This window comes from Tenebrio molitor, chromosome 5 (assembly GCF_963966145.1).
Source record: "Tenebrio molitor chromosome 5, icTenMoli1.1, whole genome shotgun sequence".
Taxonomy (NCBI): domain Eukaryota; kingdom Metazoa; phylum Arthropoda; class Insecta; order Coleoptera; family Tenebrionidae; genus Tenebrio; species Tenebrio molitor.
The window spans coordinates 5,167,847-5,188,098 of record NC_091050.1 but is presented as its reverse complement, the minus strand read 5'-3'; the positions used below and the strand labels follow the sequence as shown (position 1 = coordinate 5,188,098).

Below are 20,252 nucleotides of genomic sequence, written 5' to 3'. Positions count from 1 at the left end.
TTCGAAAAAAATTTTTTTCGCCGATTCGAACGAAATTGCGGTGAGTTATTGTTTAGGATGAGTTGAATTCAGGCATAGGGAAAGTTACGGTCATAGACCCGATTTGTTGGTGTGGGGGCCAAAAATTAGGGTTTTTTTGGTTTTTTGGTTTTTTGTGAACTTCTCTTAAACGAAAGAAGGGAGGTAAAATTTTTTCGGCTCAAAAGAAGCGCATTGAAAAGAGGAATCCATCGGTGTAGAATTCTTTGTCATAGTATGTTTAATAAGGGAGCTATGGCCGTTTAAATGTTTTTTCGGGGTGCAAATTCGATAGAAGGGGGGAGTACGTGGTTTTTTCGAAAAAAATTTTTGTCGCCGATTCGAACGAAATTGCGGTGAGTTATTGTTTAGGATGAGTTGAATTCAGGCATAGGGAAAGTTCCGGTCATAGACCCGATTTGTTGGTCTGGGAGCCAAAAATATGAGTTTTTTTGAGTTTTTTTGTTTTTTGTAAATTTCTCTTGAACGAAAAAAGGGAGGTAAAATTTTTTCGGCTCAAAAGAAGCGCATTGAAAAGAGGAATCCATCGGTGTAGAATTCTTTGTCATAGTATGTTTAATAAGGGAGCTATGGCCGTTTAAATGTTTTTTCGGGGCGCAAATTCGATAGAAGGGGGGAGTACGTGGTTTTTTCGAAAAAAATTTTTTTCGCCGATTCGAACGAAATTGCGGTGAGTTATGGTTTAGGAAGTGTTGAATTCAGGCATAGGGAAAGTTCCGGTCATAGACCCGATTTGTTGGTGTGGGGGCCAAAAATTAGGGTTTTTTTGAGTTTTTTGTTTTTTGTAAATTTCTCTTAAACGAAAAAAGGAAGGTAAAATTTTTTCGGCTCAAAAGAAGCGCATTGAAAATAGAATCCAGCGGTGTTGAATTCATTGTCATAGTATGTTTAATAAGGGAGCTATGGCCGTTTAAATGTTTTTTCGGGGTGCAAATTCGATAGAAGGGGGTAAGTACGTGGTTTTTTCTAAAAAAAATTTTGTCGCCGATTCGAACGAAATTGCGGTGCGTTATTGTTTAGGATGAGTTGAATTCAGGCATAGGGAAAGTTCCGGTCATAGACCCAATTTGTTGGTGTGGGGGCCAAAAATTAGGGTTTTTTTGAGTTTTTTTGTTTTTTGTAAATTTCTCTTAAACGAAAAAAGGAAGGTAAAATTTTTTCGGTTCAAAAGAAGCGCATTTAAAATAGGAAGCCATCGGTGTAGAATTCTTTGTCATAGTATGTTTAATAAGGAAGCTGTGGCCGTTTAAATATTTTTTCGGGGTGCAAATTCGATAGAAGGGGGGAGTAGGTGGTTTTTTCTAAAAAAATTTTTGTCGCCGATTCGAACGAAATTGCGGTGAGTTATTGTTTAGGATGAGTTGAATTCAGGCATAGGTAAAGTTCTGGTCATAGACCCGATTTGTTGGTGTGGGAGCCAAAAATATGAGTTTTTTTGTTTTTTGTAAATTTCTCTTAAACGAACAAAGGGAGGTAAAATTTTTTCGGCTCAAAAGAAGCGCATTGAGAAGAGGAATCCATCGGTGTAGAATTCATTGTCATAGTATGTTTAATAAGGGAGCTATGGCCGTTTAAATGTTTTTTCGGGGTGCAAATTCGATAGAAGGGGGGAGTACGTGGTTTTTTCTAAAAAAAATTTTGTCGCCGATTCGAACGAAATTGCGGTGGGTTATTGTTTAGGATGAGTTGAATTCAGGCATAGGTAAAGTTCCGGTCATAGACCCGATTTGTTGGTGTGGGAGCCAAAAATATGAGTTTTTTTGGGTTTTTTTGTTTTTTGTGAATTTTTCTTAAACGAAAAAAGGGAGGTAAATTTTTTTCGGCTCAAAAGAAGCGCATTGAAAAGAGGAATTCATCGGTGTAGAATTCTTTGTCATAGTATGTTTAATAAGGGAGCTATGGCCGTTTAAATGTTTTTTCGGGGTGCATATTCGATAGAAGGGGGGAGTAGGTGGTTTTTTCTAAAAAAATTTTTTGTCGCCGATTCGAACGAAATTGCGGTGAGTTATTGTTTAGGATGAATTGAATTCAGGCATAGGGAAAGTTCCGGTCATAGACCCGATTTGTTGGTCTGGGAGCCAAAAATATGAGTTTTTTTGAGTTTTTTTGTATTTTGTAAATTTCTCTTAAACGAAAAAAGGGAGGTAAAATTTTTTCGGCTCAAAAGAAGCGCATTGTAAAGAGGAATCCAGCGGTGTAGAATTCATTATCATATTATGTTTAATAAGGGAGCTATGGCCGTTTAAATGTTTTTTCGGGGTGCAAATTCGATAGGAGGGGGGGGTACGTGATTTTTTCTAAAAAAATGTTTGTCGCCGATTCGAACGAAATTGCGGTGAGTTATTGTTTAGGATGAGTTGAATTCAGGCATAGGTAAAGTTCCGGTCATAGACCCGATTTGTTGGTATGGGAGCCAAAAATATGAGTTTTTTTGTTTTTTGTAAATTTCTCTTAAACGAAAAAAGGGAGGTAAAATTTTTTCGGCTCAAAAGAAGCGCATTGAAAAGAGGAATCCAGCGGTGTAGAATTCTTTGTCATAGTATGTTTAATAAGGGAGCTATGGCCGTTTAAATGTTTTTTCGGGGTGCAAATTCGATAGAAGGGGGGAGTACGTGGTTTTTTCGAAAAAAAAATTTGTCGCCGATTCGAACGAAATTGCGGTGAGTTATTGTTTAGGATGAGTTGAACTTTCAAATATTTTTTTATTTTCTGCAAACCATATATCTATTCACTCCTTATTGCTTTTTGTTTTATTATGTCATATAAATTGTATTCACTTAAATACTTCCACTTATTTAAATTAGTTGGAACTGTGTTAATATGTTGCATAAAATTCTCGTTCTCCTTAATACAAAAGCACAACTTCACTGCTTTGATGGAATAATTAGAATGAAATATTATTCGCAATTAGCATTTGCAAAGCCCTGTAAAGTCGTTACTATTCTGTTGCAAATTTCCACGTCCCTTTTAAATTTATCTAAAATTACAAGTCCTCTTACTCAACATGTTGCCGTTAACCCTCAAGGCATTTGCGTGATCAGTTTGACAGTGATCTACAGCATCTGCTGACCGTAATGGAGATGTATCTGCCAAGAAGTAAAAGATGTGAAAAGTCTTCCTAAATGCGCTACTTTATCGTAAAGCTCCCAGAACTTATTTCGTATGATCTTTGCTTCTCCTTGAATTTTTAAAGTGCAGTTCGCGAAAATTGTGCTCTTACATTTATAATAAGTAAAATGCATCGCTTGAAGCCTAACGTCTTATAACTAGACTCTTGTGGCGCTAACTATATGTTTCAAAAATGTATGGTCTAGAACGGCTGCGAAAAACAATATATTTGAAAAGTTATGGCTTAACTTGACTTATCCGACATGAACTGTCATAAAGAGGTATGATTAGAGGTATGGATGTGTTTCAACAGTTTCAACAAGACCAAAGATGATTTTGATTTGAGAACGGTTCCTATATGAATGAGTCACCGTTAATAATATTTGACTGTGCCACCGCTGTGCAGTAGGTAGGGTCCACTATTGTAATTCGCAAATTCAAAGTTATGTTATGTTAATATCAGTCTATGGTTATGTGTAATAATGTAAAGCTGCCCTATACATTTTCAACGATTTTGTTATTCAGAGCCGCTCTTGGCCATAATTTTTTTAAACATGCTGTACACGCTTCAAAATATATACTAACCGTATTTTTTTTTAATTCGCGAAACAAAGTATGTGAAAGTAAATTTGTTTACTTGTTTATGTGGTTATCTTTATACTTAGGTAGTTGTCCACCTAAAAAAAAGTTAGTTTCTAAAAGTTTCGAAAGCTTGTTTGCTTATTCATTTTGAGCGAACAAAAATATCTCCGAAATTCTGAATGTTTCAATCATCAAATCAATTCCCAAGTTTACACAAATCTCATTCCAATAACAACCATTAATTAGTGTAAACTTACGGCTTGTTACGATTGCGACTGATTTCCACTTCATGTTAGCCACAACCCTCGCAAATCCCTTCGTTATTGTAGAAATCGAAGGACTGAGTCTTAAATCTCGAGTTGTATCGATTCCTCTTGCATTCTGCAAAGAAGAAAACACAGAAAGTTGGGTTTTGTCGTAAATATCATTTTTAAAATGTATTTACCTTTGGACAGTTCCACGACACCAAAGTCGTGTTATAAAAATTTGTGATAAAATGGGCGGGCGAACAGAATTCCGCATTAAGAGACCCTAGAACAGGTCCGTTACTTGTTGATAATATGTGCAGCAGCTTGGAAGGGTCTTCGCAAACATCTGAAACAAAAACGCAACTGAAACACCCCTAGAATAATAACAAAGTTAGGAAACACAAAGGTATTTTAATTTGAACCGCTGCGCACTGCTCAAAATCGTTGGTTTATATGAGAAAATGTTAATTTTTGTTACATGAAATCGTTTGGAAATCAAAATAAACTTCTACCTACATAATAAAAAAATAACCACTGTTTTCTTTCGCGGTTTCAACATATTGTTTATTCAACAGCAAACCGTTTCATTCTTTTAATAAAATGAAGTAAAGGTTTCAGGTTATTATGCAGATTATGTTTATATTATATTATATTCGCCGTTTTAGGTATGTTATTGATTGATTGATCTGTTACCATATCTGTTTACATATTCTTTTCACCAACGGTATCTAAATTGGTATTACTTTAACATGCCAGCCGACTACATCGCATTAACCTTATCTCTACAACTTTATTGCGATTATATTTTCTGATAGACAGGCAGACTGATGACGTCTCTACTTGAAATAAAATTTTTCTTGATTAATGTCAAATGTTTTATTCATTTTTCTTTAAAAAACTGGGTAACTGTTGAATATTGCCTATAAGTATTGATAATCTCATTGTAGGTACTCCATAAAGGAATTCTTACTAATATTAAACATGAAAAATTATCCTGTCCTGTATTTATGAAACAGATAAAAGAATAAATGTATATTATTATTATTATTGTGTTGGTTTTCTTCAAATATAACTTTATTTTCAAGCGGTCGAAAATCGCACCTTCATATATCTTTATAGAAACGGTTGAAGTGACTTTTTTTGTAACCGGACTTGAAACACTTCAAGTCCTAGGAGTTAAAATGTCCACAGGTAGCTCGACCGAGCCTTAGTCGAAATATTTAATAATTAAATTATCCATATTAAGGAAATAACGAAATAAGTTAAATAATTTTTAGATTATGGAGTACAAATAAAATACAAGTAAAGAAGTCAAAAGAAGTGTGTTAATCACATAACACTAATTTATGTCAGTCGTAGATAACATGTTTTTGCAAATTACTAAATTCTAAATAGATATGGTCATATGAAAAATTTCAGTATTTCAGTATTTCAGGATAACGTCATGATTATTTAATTTCAAATGTATAACTGTGCGGCGACATTTGGATTGGTTAGAATGTCACATGTCGCGTCCCGCGATCGACTTGTCTAACATCATTGTTGTGGAAAAGTATTACGAGTAGTTCTACAAAACTTTTGCATATAATCAAATTTGTTCAGAATTGAATAAACTGCACAAAACATTCACGCCATTTTCACGTAGGACTTACACAAATCAATGTTATCTGATTAACACGCTTTTTTGACATTTCCAACCACCCAAGGGTGCGACAGATTAAATTAGACTGCGAAAATCAGGAATCTTCATTTGTACCCCTTAATCTGCAAACTGCTGAAAAAACTTTTTATTCGGAATGTTTTCCATCAAACTGGAAATTTCAGGCTCTGTTGACTGACTTCATAAAAACAATATCGAATCCACGTTATTCAAAGGGCAAGTTATTCTTTTTACTGTAGGCATGATGCAATATTATGCTTTGGTACATGTAAAAATATTTATTTTAAATGGTTTCAATTAATGAGGGAAAATTAACTGAGGAAATACAAAATACTGAAATTTTTCATTCATTCACGAATGTAATGATGAGTGTTTAACGGAAGTTCACTTTATGTTACATCACTACATGATCACTGTTACAATTATCCAGTCCCTTAGTGTAAAACACATTAAGGATATGTATTAGTCCTTATTTTGAGTCACTAGTTAAAGTTAGAATTGCGTTTGTCAGTTTTATTATGCTCTATAATAGGCGACATTTTGCAGATTTTCTAAAACACCCAGTCAGTCTGCGAACAGCTTAAAACAACAGTCGATCCTGTATTATACGTGGATTCGTTGAGACAAGTTCTTACGGAGATATTTTGCGATTTTTTAACTTCAAATTCTTAAACCCAAAAAGAAGCACCAACTAAATTTCACACTTGCTGTAAATAAATAATAATAATTCATGTGTAAACAGATTTTTATTCGTCTGACAATGCCTTCTACATCAGAGTCAATATATTTATTGATCGTTATTAACAACTCACAGAAATAAAAAACACAACAATAATTGTAGATAAATATTAAGAGCAATTTAAATAACTTATTAATAATTACAAATAAATAAATCAATTTATTATCCAACAAATCAAATCCATTTATGGGACGTGTTTCACGGAAGAGTATGAGCCTGACGATCTCAAAATGCAACCTAATTATCGTTTTTCATGAGTAACTATTTACGGAAAAGTTCTCCAGCGATTTTGTTAGTTAGGGGTGTCCAAAACCACAATTTATAATTTTTAATGAATCTAGTTCCCACTGTGAAATGTATTTTGTGTTGCGTTTAGACTTCGTCAGGCTCGTAGTCTTACGTAAAACACCTAAACTGGAACAAAAATAATACTAACGAAAAACCTAATTAATTATAATTTTAAACTAAATAAAACAGTGTAAATAATATGATAAATTAAACTACAAAACTGTGTCGAACGATAAATCGGAGATTTGATTTCGAAGTTCATTTTTTGAATAGTGTAAGAGAATAAGGGCTCATTACCGCTATTTATACACTGGCAATGAAACCATTTCTAACACAACACAGTAGTCACAGCATTTGGTTATACTCGTATAGGCTCGCTAAAAATATGGATTTATGTAGTTAAATATTTTGAAAACTGTTTGTCAGTTTGTTAGACCACCCACTCACCCAGAAAAGGCCAAAACTCAAATATACTATACATTACCCTCCATTAGCAGAGCTAATAATTTATTAAGCCTAATTCACATAGGTAATCATGTAAAATGTTGAATAAAGACAAAATTAAATTAAAGGTTTGCTAATATTGACAAATTATGCTCGTCTAAGCTTTGAATGTTTTTTGGTTAATTCATGGACTACGTTAAAAAATTCTCCTTCGAAGGTTGCTCGTCGGTAAATACATGATTGTCAGTGACTGCGCACCGTCCTATTTAGAATTATTAACATCAAAATCAATAACTAACTACTACAATAAAGAACCGAATCTTCTAATTAAGCAATTGAAGTAGATCGAACATTTGTAACTTCCAATGTAAAATACTGTTGATTTCTACCGAAGGTATTTCAAGCAGAATAAAAAACAGTGAGACATGTAAGAAAGTTATCTTGGAAATAGAAAATTGGAGAGGACTTTACGATCATAATTTTCTCGAATTCTCACGGGTTCTTGTTGACCCAGGAAACACTCTTAATACCATTCTTGACATTTATTATTAGCAATTACATAAGAAATTCGACGACAGGAAGAATGTCAGCTACACTTTTGGTTTCAATAAGGCGAGACTTTGATTGTATAATTTCCTGCCTGTACCATACTACAAATTAAAAGACTAATTTACAAATAGGTAGATTTGAAATTAAACAATTTAACTTTAAATTAAAACGACAAAGGGAGGGAAATTGATATTTTTAAAATTAACTACCTATCTGATTTACCTTTTAAAAACAGCGAGCTACAAAATTGTGGCGAATAAATTTAAAAAAATACTCTCTCGTGGAATTTTATTAGAAAAAAATTGTATTTTATAACGATAACCCAAAAATTATACACTTGGTAAGATTTAATCGAATTTTTAAATCCCCTGTGTCATAAAATTGTATGGTACAGGATTACGCATATCGCTAACATCTTTAGGTAGTTCACGAAATTTTCACTTTGTGCTATAAATTTCCTTAAACCAAAGATGATTTATCTGCCTCAAAGACACATTACGAGTACGCTATAATGTTAACTTACTCGGTTAAGAACTTTGTGAATAAAGTGGCATCTCAACAAGCAATAATTAAGTAAATTATATGTTCCACACTAAAGCAGCACGTGTACCCATAAAATATAATTGAAGGTATTCTAACAGAATAGAATAGATTTGTTGTTTTTTAATTTTTAGGTGTTAATTTTAGTATTTATATTAATAAATAAACAAATATGTAAATACAAAAGAACAAGAATTCCCAATACGAATACGTTTTTTATCTGTTTAGAATGAATTTTAATACCGTTGTTCAATTTGAAATGTATTTATTATTTAAACTGTAAACTGAGTATATGTATTTTATTAATTGAAACTATATCAAAAAACAATCTTCAAGAGACTATCATCAGAGAGAGAAAGTTGTTTTCATAATTCACTGAAGTTTCTTGTCTAACTACATTAAGTTTATCAATTTTACTCGTGACTACATCAACATTTGACACATAATACGAAAACATTTTACCTCTGAATAGGTTGGTTCGTTCTCCCTCGCATAAACTCGACTAAATCAGTGTGAACAAGACTATCATATTTCATTTTCACACATAAATGTCTGAAAAACATTTGACGGCATTATAACATAAAAGGCATATGCCTTTAATAATATTTTCTTTATTAAACGACACTCACATAATTAATCATTTTTCTGGACCAAAATCAACCGGTTAAATTATCTCAAAATAAACGTCAGAAGGAAATTCTCCTTCATAATGCAAATTCCACTAATAGACCATCGACATAGGTATTCCAACTTTCAGATGGATGAATGAAAACCTTACCGAAATGATTTATGAGTTTCTAAAAGCACCATTAAGGTTAGTTGCTGCAACTAATTACACTTGAACAAGTTTCTCTTTAGTTGCTAGTGTTGGACGTTACTTTTCTTGATCGATATTGGAATTAATCAAGATAAATATCGCACACAAGATGACCTTGGGCCTCTAAGTGAACAACGTGAACTTAGAGTAAACATGTTTAAATCCACTTTGTAATTTAAAACTAAAATTATTCTAAATGAAAACATTTCAGATTTAAATGAAGAGTTTATAACATGACAGATTAAAAAATGAATATGGAAATTTACAAATTGGATCCATTATAGAGAAATGGGGAGAATTTATAACGGTATAAAATATACTTATTTTCCAAAGCAAATAATAATATTAGATATTTTAGCAGCAAAGCCGTTCTTGTTTATATATCATTTCAATATTTAAATAGCTGTAAATTTATATTTTACTCGAAAGTCTGTGCACCTAACCTTAGAGCAGATGAGCAAGACCTAGCTTTTAGGGCATCGCTTCCACGAAAATGCAGATGTAATAAAAACACCGAAGGCAATAAACTCAGCACAAAGAAGGTTGAATTCTAAAGAGTTTGGTTTAACTTCCCGAGTAAAACAAGAGGAAATCTGGAGAAAACATGGTTTACGTAAGCGGGTCGCCTACCATTTCCAAAATTACAGAGGATTTAGCGTAATTACAATAAAATCTCGTTATCGTCTCAGAAAATCCAGGTGTTGCGAATGTATGAATTAATTTTGTTTGAATTAATACTGCTAACCAAATTGTTTTGAAATTTACACGTGCACGTAACTACGAGTATGATATCCATTAGCGAAAAGGGGGTTCTCATTACGAATCAAACGTGTTTCTAGACGCTTTCCGCTTATTTCCGTTGTGCTAAAGTTTGCTAAAAAAGCTCATCCGTTGTATTCACGTTGCAGTGTAACAGCTGCAAACGTGTTTTCAGAAATTAACAGTGTAGGCTATAACTTCTTGATTTGTTCGCCTTGATTCCTAATTACAAAAGTATTTCTAAAATTTCTGTTTAAAAACGAATATGTAACGATTTTCTTTCAACAATCCCAAGTCGTTTATATGTACATATTATGTATGTGTTATCAAAAGATTTTATATCTATAAGGCATTCACGATCTTTTTGGGACCGAGTTGGCTATGACCATCTATCTATCTCGGTGATAACTAAATTCCCTAAAGGACATTGACACTTTTTGTGTTAGGTTAGGTTGTTTTCAGTTTAGGGTTATATTTTCTGAATAGGTACATTGTTGCTGGATCTCTTGAACCTGATCTGTTATTTTTAAATTAAATTAAATCGTTTAATAGAATTTTTTTTATCGTATAAAATTATTTTGGCAATTTTGACTGTTCCTTTGACGGAAATTTAAATTATTTCTACATACTTAATAAATCATTTAGTTTCTTACGAATATTAAATTAATAAATCTGGCAATCCGGTGGCAAGAAAATGTCGAACAGACACTGACAGAAAAAAAAAATGCATCCGTTGCATCATTGAGTCAGTTAGTCCAACATGAAAAGAAAAAATCATAGCCAACTCGGTCCCAAAAAGATCGTGAATACATAATACACAAAAAACTGAAATGCGTAAAGAAATTAACTTCGCACAATTAATGTTAAAAGTCTGTGCAACTAAATATGTATATGAGAAAAACATACTTAATTCAAAGTAACTTTTCCTGGCGCATCCACCATCCAAATTGATTTTTTAAAAGATTACTTGGTATCTTCTAATTAATTTCTTTCTTAGAAAATTTAACACAGATTACAACGCTGTCAAATATGAAAAACCTCAAGCGAGACAATGTGTAAACATGACGACGACTAAAATCTATTTAGTAATTCTTTACTGATAAGTGGACAAGAGATACAAATTTTCCCTTTTATAGGGCATCAAGATTAAGATGTCTAAAAAGTTCTGATTGAAGTCTTGTGGATTTGGAGTTTAGAAACATGATTTGAAAAGACGATGAACGTTTATTGAATTTCTTTAGACATACGAGTACATATAAATGCAATTGATATGCCGAAATCGATAAAGAGCCTTGTCGCAGCAGCTTATGAACTTTTTTCCACGCTTTGGTTGAGAAATACTTGACAGGTTATCAGTTCGACGAAATTTTTCCGATTGACTCCTTAGAGTCGTAAAAGATTGTAAAAAAACATTTTGCAAGATTGTGAAAAAGTTACGTTTCTTCTACTTCGGACACGCAAAAGGTAGGTGCAGGATAAGGTTTCGACTTACCTTCAGTTGGCAGAATCTTGAGGCTGACATTTCCTAGTTCTTGATCGATGTAATCCATGTTGAGAGGATAATAGCAAAGTTCAGAGAGGATGAGAACGGGGATTTCTGTAGAAGCCACGGGGGCGCAGGCCAGCAACCCCAGTAGCAGCAGGCCTGCCATGACACGCTCGTCAACGAGGCATGGCACCGGGTGCCTCATGCATTTTCGCTTAGGCCAATTCGTGATAATTGCGCGAGCGAACAATGAATTTCATCGTTAGTTATCTGTAAACGAACAAACAATTAAAACAATCCATCATATTGTTCCAGTAAATTGAAAATACCAACTCACTTGTACATAAAACATAATTTGCGAAACGGAATAATGAATAAAACAAAGGTCTTCGAGTGCAAAAACAATTTTAACGAACCAAAACCCCTGCAACAGAATTAAATTGTTTCAGCCTTGGGAGTTCGGCCGTCATAATGCGACTCTCATTTCCAAATATTTATTAGCAGTAAAAGTAAATGTCGCTTCAGAAGAACTGTCATTTCGTGTTCGTCATTTGCATAGTGTCCAGAAGAATACGTATAAATAGAACGATTTAAAATATTTATGCGACAGGTCTGCCTTCACCAGTTGTGAGTCTGGTGGTCTCGATGCAGCCGTAAAGCTTCCAGAACGAATTTGTTCCAAAGTCGGTTTGTGCCATAAACCAACTTTAAAATTGACTCCAGCCCATAATACTTTCGTTTTCTGTTCGCGGTTAAGAAAAAACTAAACGTCACTAGTCGCTACAGATTTCGCACCAAATTACAACTCGCTGATGCCCACTCACTAATTTTCTTGTTGATGCAAAACTTCAACTTAAGCACGTCTCATACTCGTCAAGTTATAACATCTAATTTCTCAGATTTATTCCTGAATGGTAAATTCAGAGAGAGAAATTTCGCCAAGGAATTGTTGTAAATAGAATCGAGAATCCTAACAACGGTCTGGATCTTACAGCAAATCGAGTTTCGAAGTGTTTGGGGACTAACAAAGTTTGCTGGAATGCCAGCTTGTGTACCTGACAGGAGAACATCGTGTTTGTCAAGTGGTGGTATATTTATTAGTGCTTACTTTAAACCACCACCGGAAAATAATTTGCTTAATGAAAAACTATAAAATGTCAATAAACAATCAGACAATCTGAAAGACAACAAATTAATTCTAGGAAAAAAAAATCACTAAGAAAACCACCTCTCGATTACTCCAAATGGTTTTTTATAATTTAAACTCTACGCTTCGAATCAGTCTCAAGATTTAAATGAAAAACTCTTAACAAAATAAACCCGATAATCTGCTTCAAATTATATGTAAAATGTGCCGAACACAGCAATTACTTCCAGACTGTCCTAGAAAATCCCTAAAGCGAATTACATACTTGCAATAAAACAGGATAAGTAGGGACAAACAAGAGGGGAATTTGGTAGAGTAAGTCTAGTGACGTATTAATGCTTTAACCATTCTTTAAATTACTATCTACAGTAATCTTGTAAAAAAAAAAGAAATTAAAGCGTAACAATAATACGATTTGGGGTGTTTATATGTTTTTGACTGTCAAGACAAAACAATTTTTAAATTTGAATTATTTGTCAAAAAACGACGTCATTTAATTTTATTAATGTCAGAGAATGATTTGTCAGTTTTGTGGAGTCTTGGATGTAGAATATTTCTAGCATGCTTCAAATCTTGTGCACCTCTACCTGGTAGGATATGGTCACTTTCGTAGTCTCAGACATTCGATTGTTAAAAAATTTAAAATCCATTTATCAGACATTGATTACAATAATAACAAATATTATACATATAGTTTACGATACAGTTGGCTTCAAAAAAAACGGGAAATGAAATTTGACCTAATGTGAATTGGAAATTTAATTTGTCAATTTGTGTCTGTTTGGCAGTAGTATTTCTGACACATAAGTGCAGTTTTTTAACCTAAATTCTAAAAGGCCGTTTCAAACTATAAAAATTTAATAAAATCTGACAGAACTTTTTCTGACAGTTCCCGTTTTTTTTGAAGCCAACCGTATATTTTTATTATCAAAAAATGGTCCCAGAAGAATCGTTTAAAAAACATTTTCATTAAAATTATCATTTTAACCGCCATATCTAAATTTTACATTAAGATGCTAATATGTAATTTGAATATATATTGAAATTACTCATAATTAGTCTCTGACCAACTAACCAATTAAACTTCACTTTATTTGCCAAAAAATATGCAAATTACTAAAGTATACTAAGTAATATAATTTACTCCAAAGAGAAAAAAATATACATATTTTTTTAATGAATTGCACATTCTTCAATGAGCGTATAATTATTCAGGAAGATGAGAATTGCAACACGAGCCGTAGGCGAGTGGTGTAATCATTCGGGCGAATAATAACCATTATACGAGAGTTGAAGACTATACTTTCTCAACGACTTTACCAAGAAGAAACAATATTTGAAAATTGAATGTATGACAATATTTGACAATTAAAATTGTGCCTCGTTTAGCGGTTGCTACGCATCCGATTGACGATTCTTTCATTGAATATCCAATAAGAATGCAATCACTCTTTAATAGTTGTGGAGAAAACAATTCTCTGTCATAAATGTCTTTTGTTCAATTGTAACATTAGATATTCGTTTGGAAAAAACTATGTTTTAATAAAAATAGAGCTCAAAATAAATTAAAATGTTTATCATAAATTGGAAATTAAACCTAAAAACAGTGACAACATGTGATGACAACTGCAAAGATTACATGGGGGGACATAAACAAAATTTGTGACACAAGACAGTCTTGGATGTTTTACTAAAAAATTAACAATAATTTCATTTTTAAACCTAATTACGTAGAGTTTCGCTTCGAATTCGAATTTTCATATCTGCACGTTTTAAATTAACATTCTACAAAATTGGTTTTACACTCCTCCAAAAAAGACCCCCACATGAGACTAGGTTCAAGGAATTGAGTAACTACCCTTTCAAAAAACCCTCTGTTTAAACAATAATTTTTCTTTTGCATAATTTACTGGAATACGTTTCTTTTAAAAGCTCCTTTCACACGGCAAAAAAATCATATATAATGTATGAGGGTTGTAAACCCGATTACGAGCGTTCAAACGTTCTGGCCCCAATTCAATAATAATTGATGAAAAGGAATTCTGTCTGAAGACGGTAAAACAGCAACAACATATAAAATACCCACAAAAAAAACCTAATAAACGTCAAATGTGTTGCACATCAAAGTGAATGTCACTTACCTAAACTATACATAATTATTTTGCGTTCAAATAAATGCCTGAATTTGTATTTATTTTAAAGTGGTTTATAACCGAGTTGAAAGATGTTTTATTGAGATTTTAATTCAAACTAACAGATATAAAAATAAGAAGTCCCCATACTCCGAAGAGTATGATTTATCTGATTTTTATTTTATTTTGTAATTTCATGTAAGTTAGGTGGTTACTTACTCGTAATTTTCAATTTAATGAATAACGAACAATATTGATTTTTATCTTGTATGTACATATTAAGTTCTTTTATATCACTTAAGTTTGAGTATTAAAATGAATTTCAGTTTTCAACAAATTTAATGTGAAAGGAGCTTCAGCAAATTCCCAGGAATTACTTTGATCAGCATCCGTTATTCCTTATACTGCAGTCGTGCCACGAATTCAAATATCTTTGTGCAAAACGTGAACAATTCCTGAGTTCTGAAAACACTAGTTGATGTACATTTATGTGGTCTTCTACAGTTCATAAAAAGGTATACATAAAATAATTTAAAAGACAATACATATTATTCATAATTAACAATCACTTCTGATCCCTAATTATTTTCTATTTGAAATACTCATTTAAGAATAAAAAATAAATTAATAAATATCCCAATATGTTAATCATTCAGAGGTGTATTCAACAAAACTACTTTAAAATATAATTGAGCAAAATGGTAGAGTAGTAGGTACTAAATTTGATAAATTAAAACAATATTTTTGTTATATGTTTGTTAAGAGACATTGTTAGACCGGTTATAATTTAATGGAATGATTGAAAAACACTTTTTCATTAAATTGATTTTTATTTTCTCACAAACACGTAATTTTACCGTACCACCATTAGAATGGAAAACACGCGTATGATGATTGATGAACGAACGAAAATCGTCACCCATTCAATTAAAAAAAAAGATGTAAAATTAGAACCTAATTCACATACACAGTGTGACACGCTATGTATTCATTAAATTAAAACTTGCATTTCAAATCCAACAAATATAAAATATTACCTCTAAGTTAAATTGAACAATTGTCGAAAATTGATAATGATTCTATAATTAGTGCATACTGTATAAACTCATTAGATGTGTAGTTAGACATATTTAATCAAAGTGGTGCACGTTTCATTAAAATTTTATACAAAAGAATTGTTTTGTTTCATTTTTTTTTTTTCGAATTATGTACTTTTAATCGTACGTATTAGTACAAAATACGAAATACAGAATTAGATGGATTTTAGTATCTCGTTTAAGTGTCATTGTTTCCCCTCACTGAGTCGCATTTATTGCGCGATAACGATAAACTATTCGAAAAGATTAATCTTCCCAATTACCTACCTAAATTCGCATTACTGTCCATACTTCATCATTAGTACAGTTTTTCCAAGCATGTTGTTCATGCAAATCTTTTAATCTCGATTTTTCGATCACAATTTAATCCGTACTCCCACAGGCTAATTATTCTCACATAACGAATTAATTATTTTGATGAAACTGTAATTGCCAAAATTTGCCTAAAAGATAATGCGCGAGCGTATAATTTTTACTGCAGTCAGTAAAAAAATTTATTTGAAACAATCTTCCTATTTACTTAACGCATGTAAACTTTTTTTATATCTCACTTTATTACCGGTCGCAAATACTTTTTTTAGCATAATTTCTTGGGTAAATAAGGGTAATTAAATTTGTGCGAAAGTAAAGCGAAAGCGAGAAATCTAAACAAAATTCGTACGACACGAGTTGTTGACTTACCTGACGGACGACGATCGGCGTCGGCGTCTCTCTCATGAGACAGTATCCCGAACACTAAACTGCAAGCCTGGGATGACGGCGCCTCGGCAAAGAGCAGTGACGCCTGGACCAGCCTCATCGATCGCATTCATCCCACTTCTGACGATCAGTGACGGCACCGCAGAACATATAAAAGGGGCCAAGATACGTTCCGCATCCTTTTCTTGTTGTCTGTATTGTTTTTGAACAAATAAAAATACCTGAATGCTTCCAGATTCCGTCATAAACTGAGGACAATGTTACAGCGAGGGACGTTCAAATGAGTTTAACGCGCTAGCTGTACCACCGGAAAAGTTTCACGTGAAACTTTCAACGCAGAATGAAATATTTTTTATTTTTTTAGTAATCTCTTTATTATATTTAATTAAACCAGTAGCAGGACATTTTAAAAACTTATGTCTAATATTCCTTGGTATAATAAAGAAAATTTTAGTCACCTGGTATGTTTATATTTGACACTAATTATTTATTTAACGAATGCGGAAAAAAACACTATGGTTACTTTAGCACACCACTAAAAATATTTGTGTAAATACTGGAACAGACTTTATTTACTGTTTTGTTTCCAAGAATACATACATGTATGAACGGACACTAAAGAAGGTAGAAAATTTAGGATAATCATGGAACATGAACAAAAGAAAAGTTACAGCTAAACTACCGGTAAAATTAAATGATCCTGTAATAATTGATGTGGGAAAATAATGTGTCAGTGTGCCCTCAACAGATATCCAAAAATTTCATTCACGAATACGTTTGAAATCCGTTTCTTCATCAGTGTTGAATACGATAAAATTCGGTGTGGGAGAAAACGACTGTTTTCAAACGCGGCGACATTGCTATCTTGCGAATAGTATCATAGCAACGAAAAAAGCACCTTTATAATAATTTTTTTTTTTATAAATATCAATGAAATTGTGACAGTTTTCAAATTGTTTTCAAAAATAGTTTTACCGCAGATGAATATTGTAATATGTATCTATTTAGCAGAAAATAACGCGGCATTTAGCTTGCATTATGCGTTTTCCTAACGGAACGCATCCTAGAATGTTATTAGACGTCTTGACCAACAATTGAGAGAAAAAAAATGTAACCATGACAACTACATACAGTAGTTTCCAGTTATCTATTGAGGGGGGTCATTCACGAAACCCGGTAAGGCTCGATATGACATTGCAAATTCAAAACCATGACCACTGATATTGTTGAAAGCATTGGGCCGTATGATTTCCCTTTCATTAAAGTTAAAGAACGTCGTTAAATTGTCTTGTCTCTGTCTAACATAGTGCTTGGCATATACTCTCACTTTGTCTAATCAATTATTTAGCTAATGAAAGGCTTAACGAATGGGAAATCATACGGCCCATTGTATTTGCCGTTTCGTTAACATTTGCAAATTATCTGAGTTTCGTGAATGACCCCCTTGTCGCTGTCATTTTTATTTTCACTTTCTGAGAGTTAACTGAAAGCAACAAGTCATACTTTTTTTCACGAATTTGCAGATTGATCAAGCAAATAAGTGAAAAAAAGAGACTTTCATAACGTGTTGTACACACTATTCTTTTGCACACGACCTGCTGTATAATAACCGGCCTGTTCATTTCATTGAAAAAGCATTGCGAAAATGTTTCCGAGAAAGAGCTAATTTTCGCCGATGAGGGCGCCACAGTACGGGCGCTTCTAAGGCGCTTCTAAAGAATCAAAATACGGAAAAATATGTTTAGATATGATTTTACAGTTAAGATTGCGTACAGTAAGTTCATATTTTCTTTCTAAAACAATACTGAATACAATAGTATTTTTGTATTTTTGATTTTAAATTTGAATGTCATTTGAACAAAAAAAACTTTCGGTGACAAAAAACGCCCGTACACTAGCGCTCTGCGGAGATCACTCAACTTACACTTTTGAACAGGCCGGTTATAATACAGCAGGTCGTGCTTTTGCATATCGATGTAAGTTGAGAAATTTGGTCTAAAAGGATTTATAAAAAATTACAAAAAAAAAAAATAGATACCTATGCTTTGACAATAATCTCCAAGGAGATGGAATAAAATGATGCAAAAAAGTACGTGCTTTCACTACGATTTTTCGTATAAAAAAGGGCTACTTTCATTTATAATACCACGAGTAGTCCAAATTATGTCGATTATTTTTCAAACTGGTCACGAATTATCAATTGTGCTTGGGAATGAATCCACGAGTGCGTCAGCACGAGTGAGATTCGCAAGCACAATTGAATGAGTGAAACCAGTTTGAAAAATAGTCTATATAATTTTTGGACTACGAGTTGTATTTGGAGGACTATTCGACTAATCCATGAACAATTTTTTTCACTACTAGTCTCAGAAGGCGTCATTATTGTCTCTCGAACCGACCCCAGAAGTAGAATTTCTCTCCCAAGGTTAATAATAATTTTTTGAACTATCCCACCTCCACCCGGCGGCACGGCAGTTTTGCCGGAGTACATACACTATTACGGATATTACTATCAAGTAATAGTGCAGTGCTTATCAACATAATTACCGGCGTCTTGCCTCCGCATTTTGACTTTGTTGTGTATTATGTTCTGTGTCAATGTTAAGGAACTTCCTCACGATGTGACATGAGTATAATAATATACCTTTTTGAATTTCAACTACCAATGTGTTATCTAAATCCAGAATTATTAACCAAGGTCAATAATGAACAGCCGTCACCTAGCAACGAAAGATTTTCTTTGATTTTATTGGTTAACGTAGACAGACGATTTTCAATTTTCATAGCAACCGTTGAAAAATGAGAACTCGGATCGTCGCATCGGACAAACAAATTTAATTAATAATTATTATTAGAAAGGGTTTTAACGGATCTAGTAGTGAAAAAAATAATATATACACCACGCTAGAGAAGACAATTTTAAGCCTCGCTTCTTTATTAAACTACCTCGGCTTAAAAAAATGTCTTCTCTACCTTGGCGTATAACATACTATTATTAACAAACGCAAGTTTGTTCGAATTTTGCAAGTCTTGAAACTAGAGATATAATACTCTTTTGTCTTTTACAATTCTCTACTTTAGGTATTTAGTCGTAAACTGTAGTCTATTATTGGCCAGTGCTGCGAACCACTGCGAACTGCGAAGATAACCGGATTACAGGTTGTTGTAACGTTTTATCAAGAATCGTGTAGATGTCGCTTCTTCCACTTTTATTATTGTAAAACTCGCTTATCACACTAAAACAGAACGATTATGGTGCGCCATGGATTTAATATTATCGTGAACAAATTCTCCATTTAGAAGAACTCAATGTAAGTTTTGTGTTGGATGGATTCAGGGTGCGAAAGGTGTTCGGTGTGTTGGAGGGTCTGACTGGTTTCTCGAAACTGGTTCTGCAGATTTTTCAGTTGTGTGAATGGGATTTTTTAGTTATATGGTTACAGGGCAGCCGTGCTGCAAACTTGACAGTGTCTCCCAAAATTTGTTCATTTTGGACAGGTCTGATTAGTTTTTGTAAGTTTAGGGTGATAAGGAGTGGAGAAAAAGTAGTGATAAGATGTATATTATAGGTAGGTGATGCATAAAATTCGGGATCGTTGTTCGAGGGGTCGTTTAACATCTGTACTTGCCAGAGTCAACTGATAGTTTTATTGCATTTTGATATCCAATGTCATATTTGTGCCCATGTAATGGAGCTGCTCTGCCTTTGTCCATGAAAATGAAATTGCCTTGCCTCCAAACACATTTAATTGCGACGATTATTTTTAGAAGTAGTTAATCAAACGTTCGCCATGTAATTTCTTCCTGGAAAATTTTGCTGGATGTTTTAGTTCAAACAAAAATTTTTAAACAATCTGACATTTCTTACAATTGTTTATTTACACGACTTGATGACTCAAGGCAAATATTTGATTTGTC

General features: G+C 33.1%; 1 protein-coding gene and 2 long non-coding RNA genes across 6 annotated transcripts in view; 1 reads left to right on the top strand and 2 right to left on the bottom strand.

Annotated features, from left to right (window-relative positions):
- LOC138130682 (retinal guanylyl cyclase 2) overlaps positions 1–11,464 on the bottom strand; it is an 81,756-nt gene extending 70,292 nt beyond the window's left edge. For all 4 annotated transcript variants that reach the window (XM_069047289.1, XM_069047292.1, XM_069047293.1 and 1 more), the window contains exons 1-3: positions 11,266–11,464; positions 4,175–4,323; positions 3,987–4,110 (exon numbers count right to left, since the gene is read on the bottom strand). In XM_069047289.1, the coding sequence (XP_068903390.1) occupies positions 3,987–4,110; positions 4,175–4,323; positions 11,266–11,464 (472 nt within the window). The remainder of the gene's footprint in view (positions 1–3,986; positions 4,111–4,174; positions 4,324–11,265) is intronic.
- On the top strand, positions 11,006–11,565 carry LOC138130685 (uncharacterized). The gene is made up of 2 exons (XR_011159625.1): positions 11,006–11,237; positions 11,303–11,565. It is a non-coding gene; the product is annotated as an uncharacterized lncRNA (long non-coding RNA).
- A 7,470-nt stretch (positions 11,566–19,035) lies between these two features.
- Positions 19,036–20,094, bottom strand: LOC138131402 (uncharacterized). Its single transcript, XR_011159798.1, has 2 exons — positions 19,964–20,094; positions 19,036–19,570 (listed from the first exon to the last, which is right to left on the bottom strand). It is a non-coding gene; the product is annotated as an uncharacterized lncRNA (long non-coding RNA).
- Between the last annotated feature and the right edge of the window lie 158 nt (positions 20,095–20,252).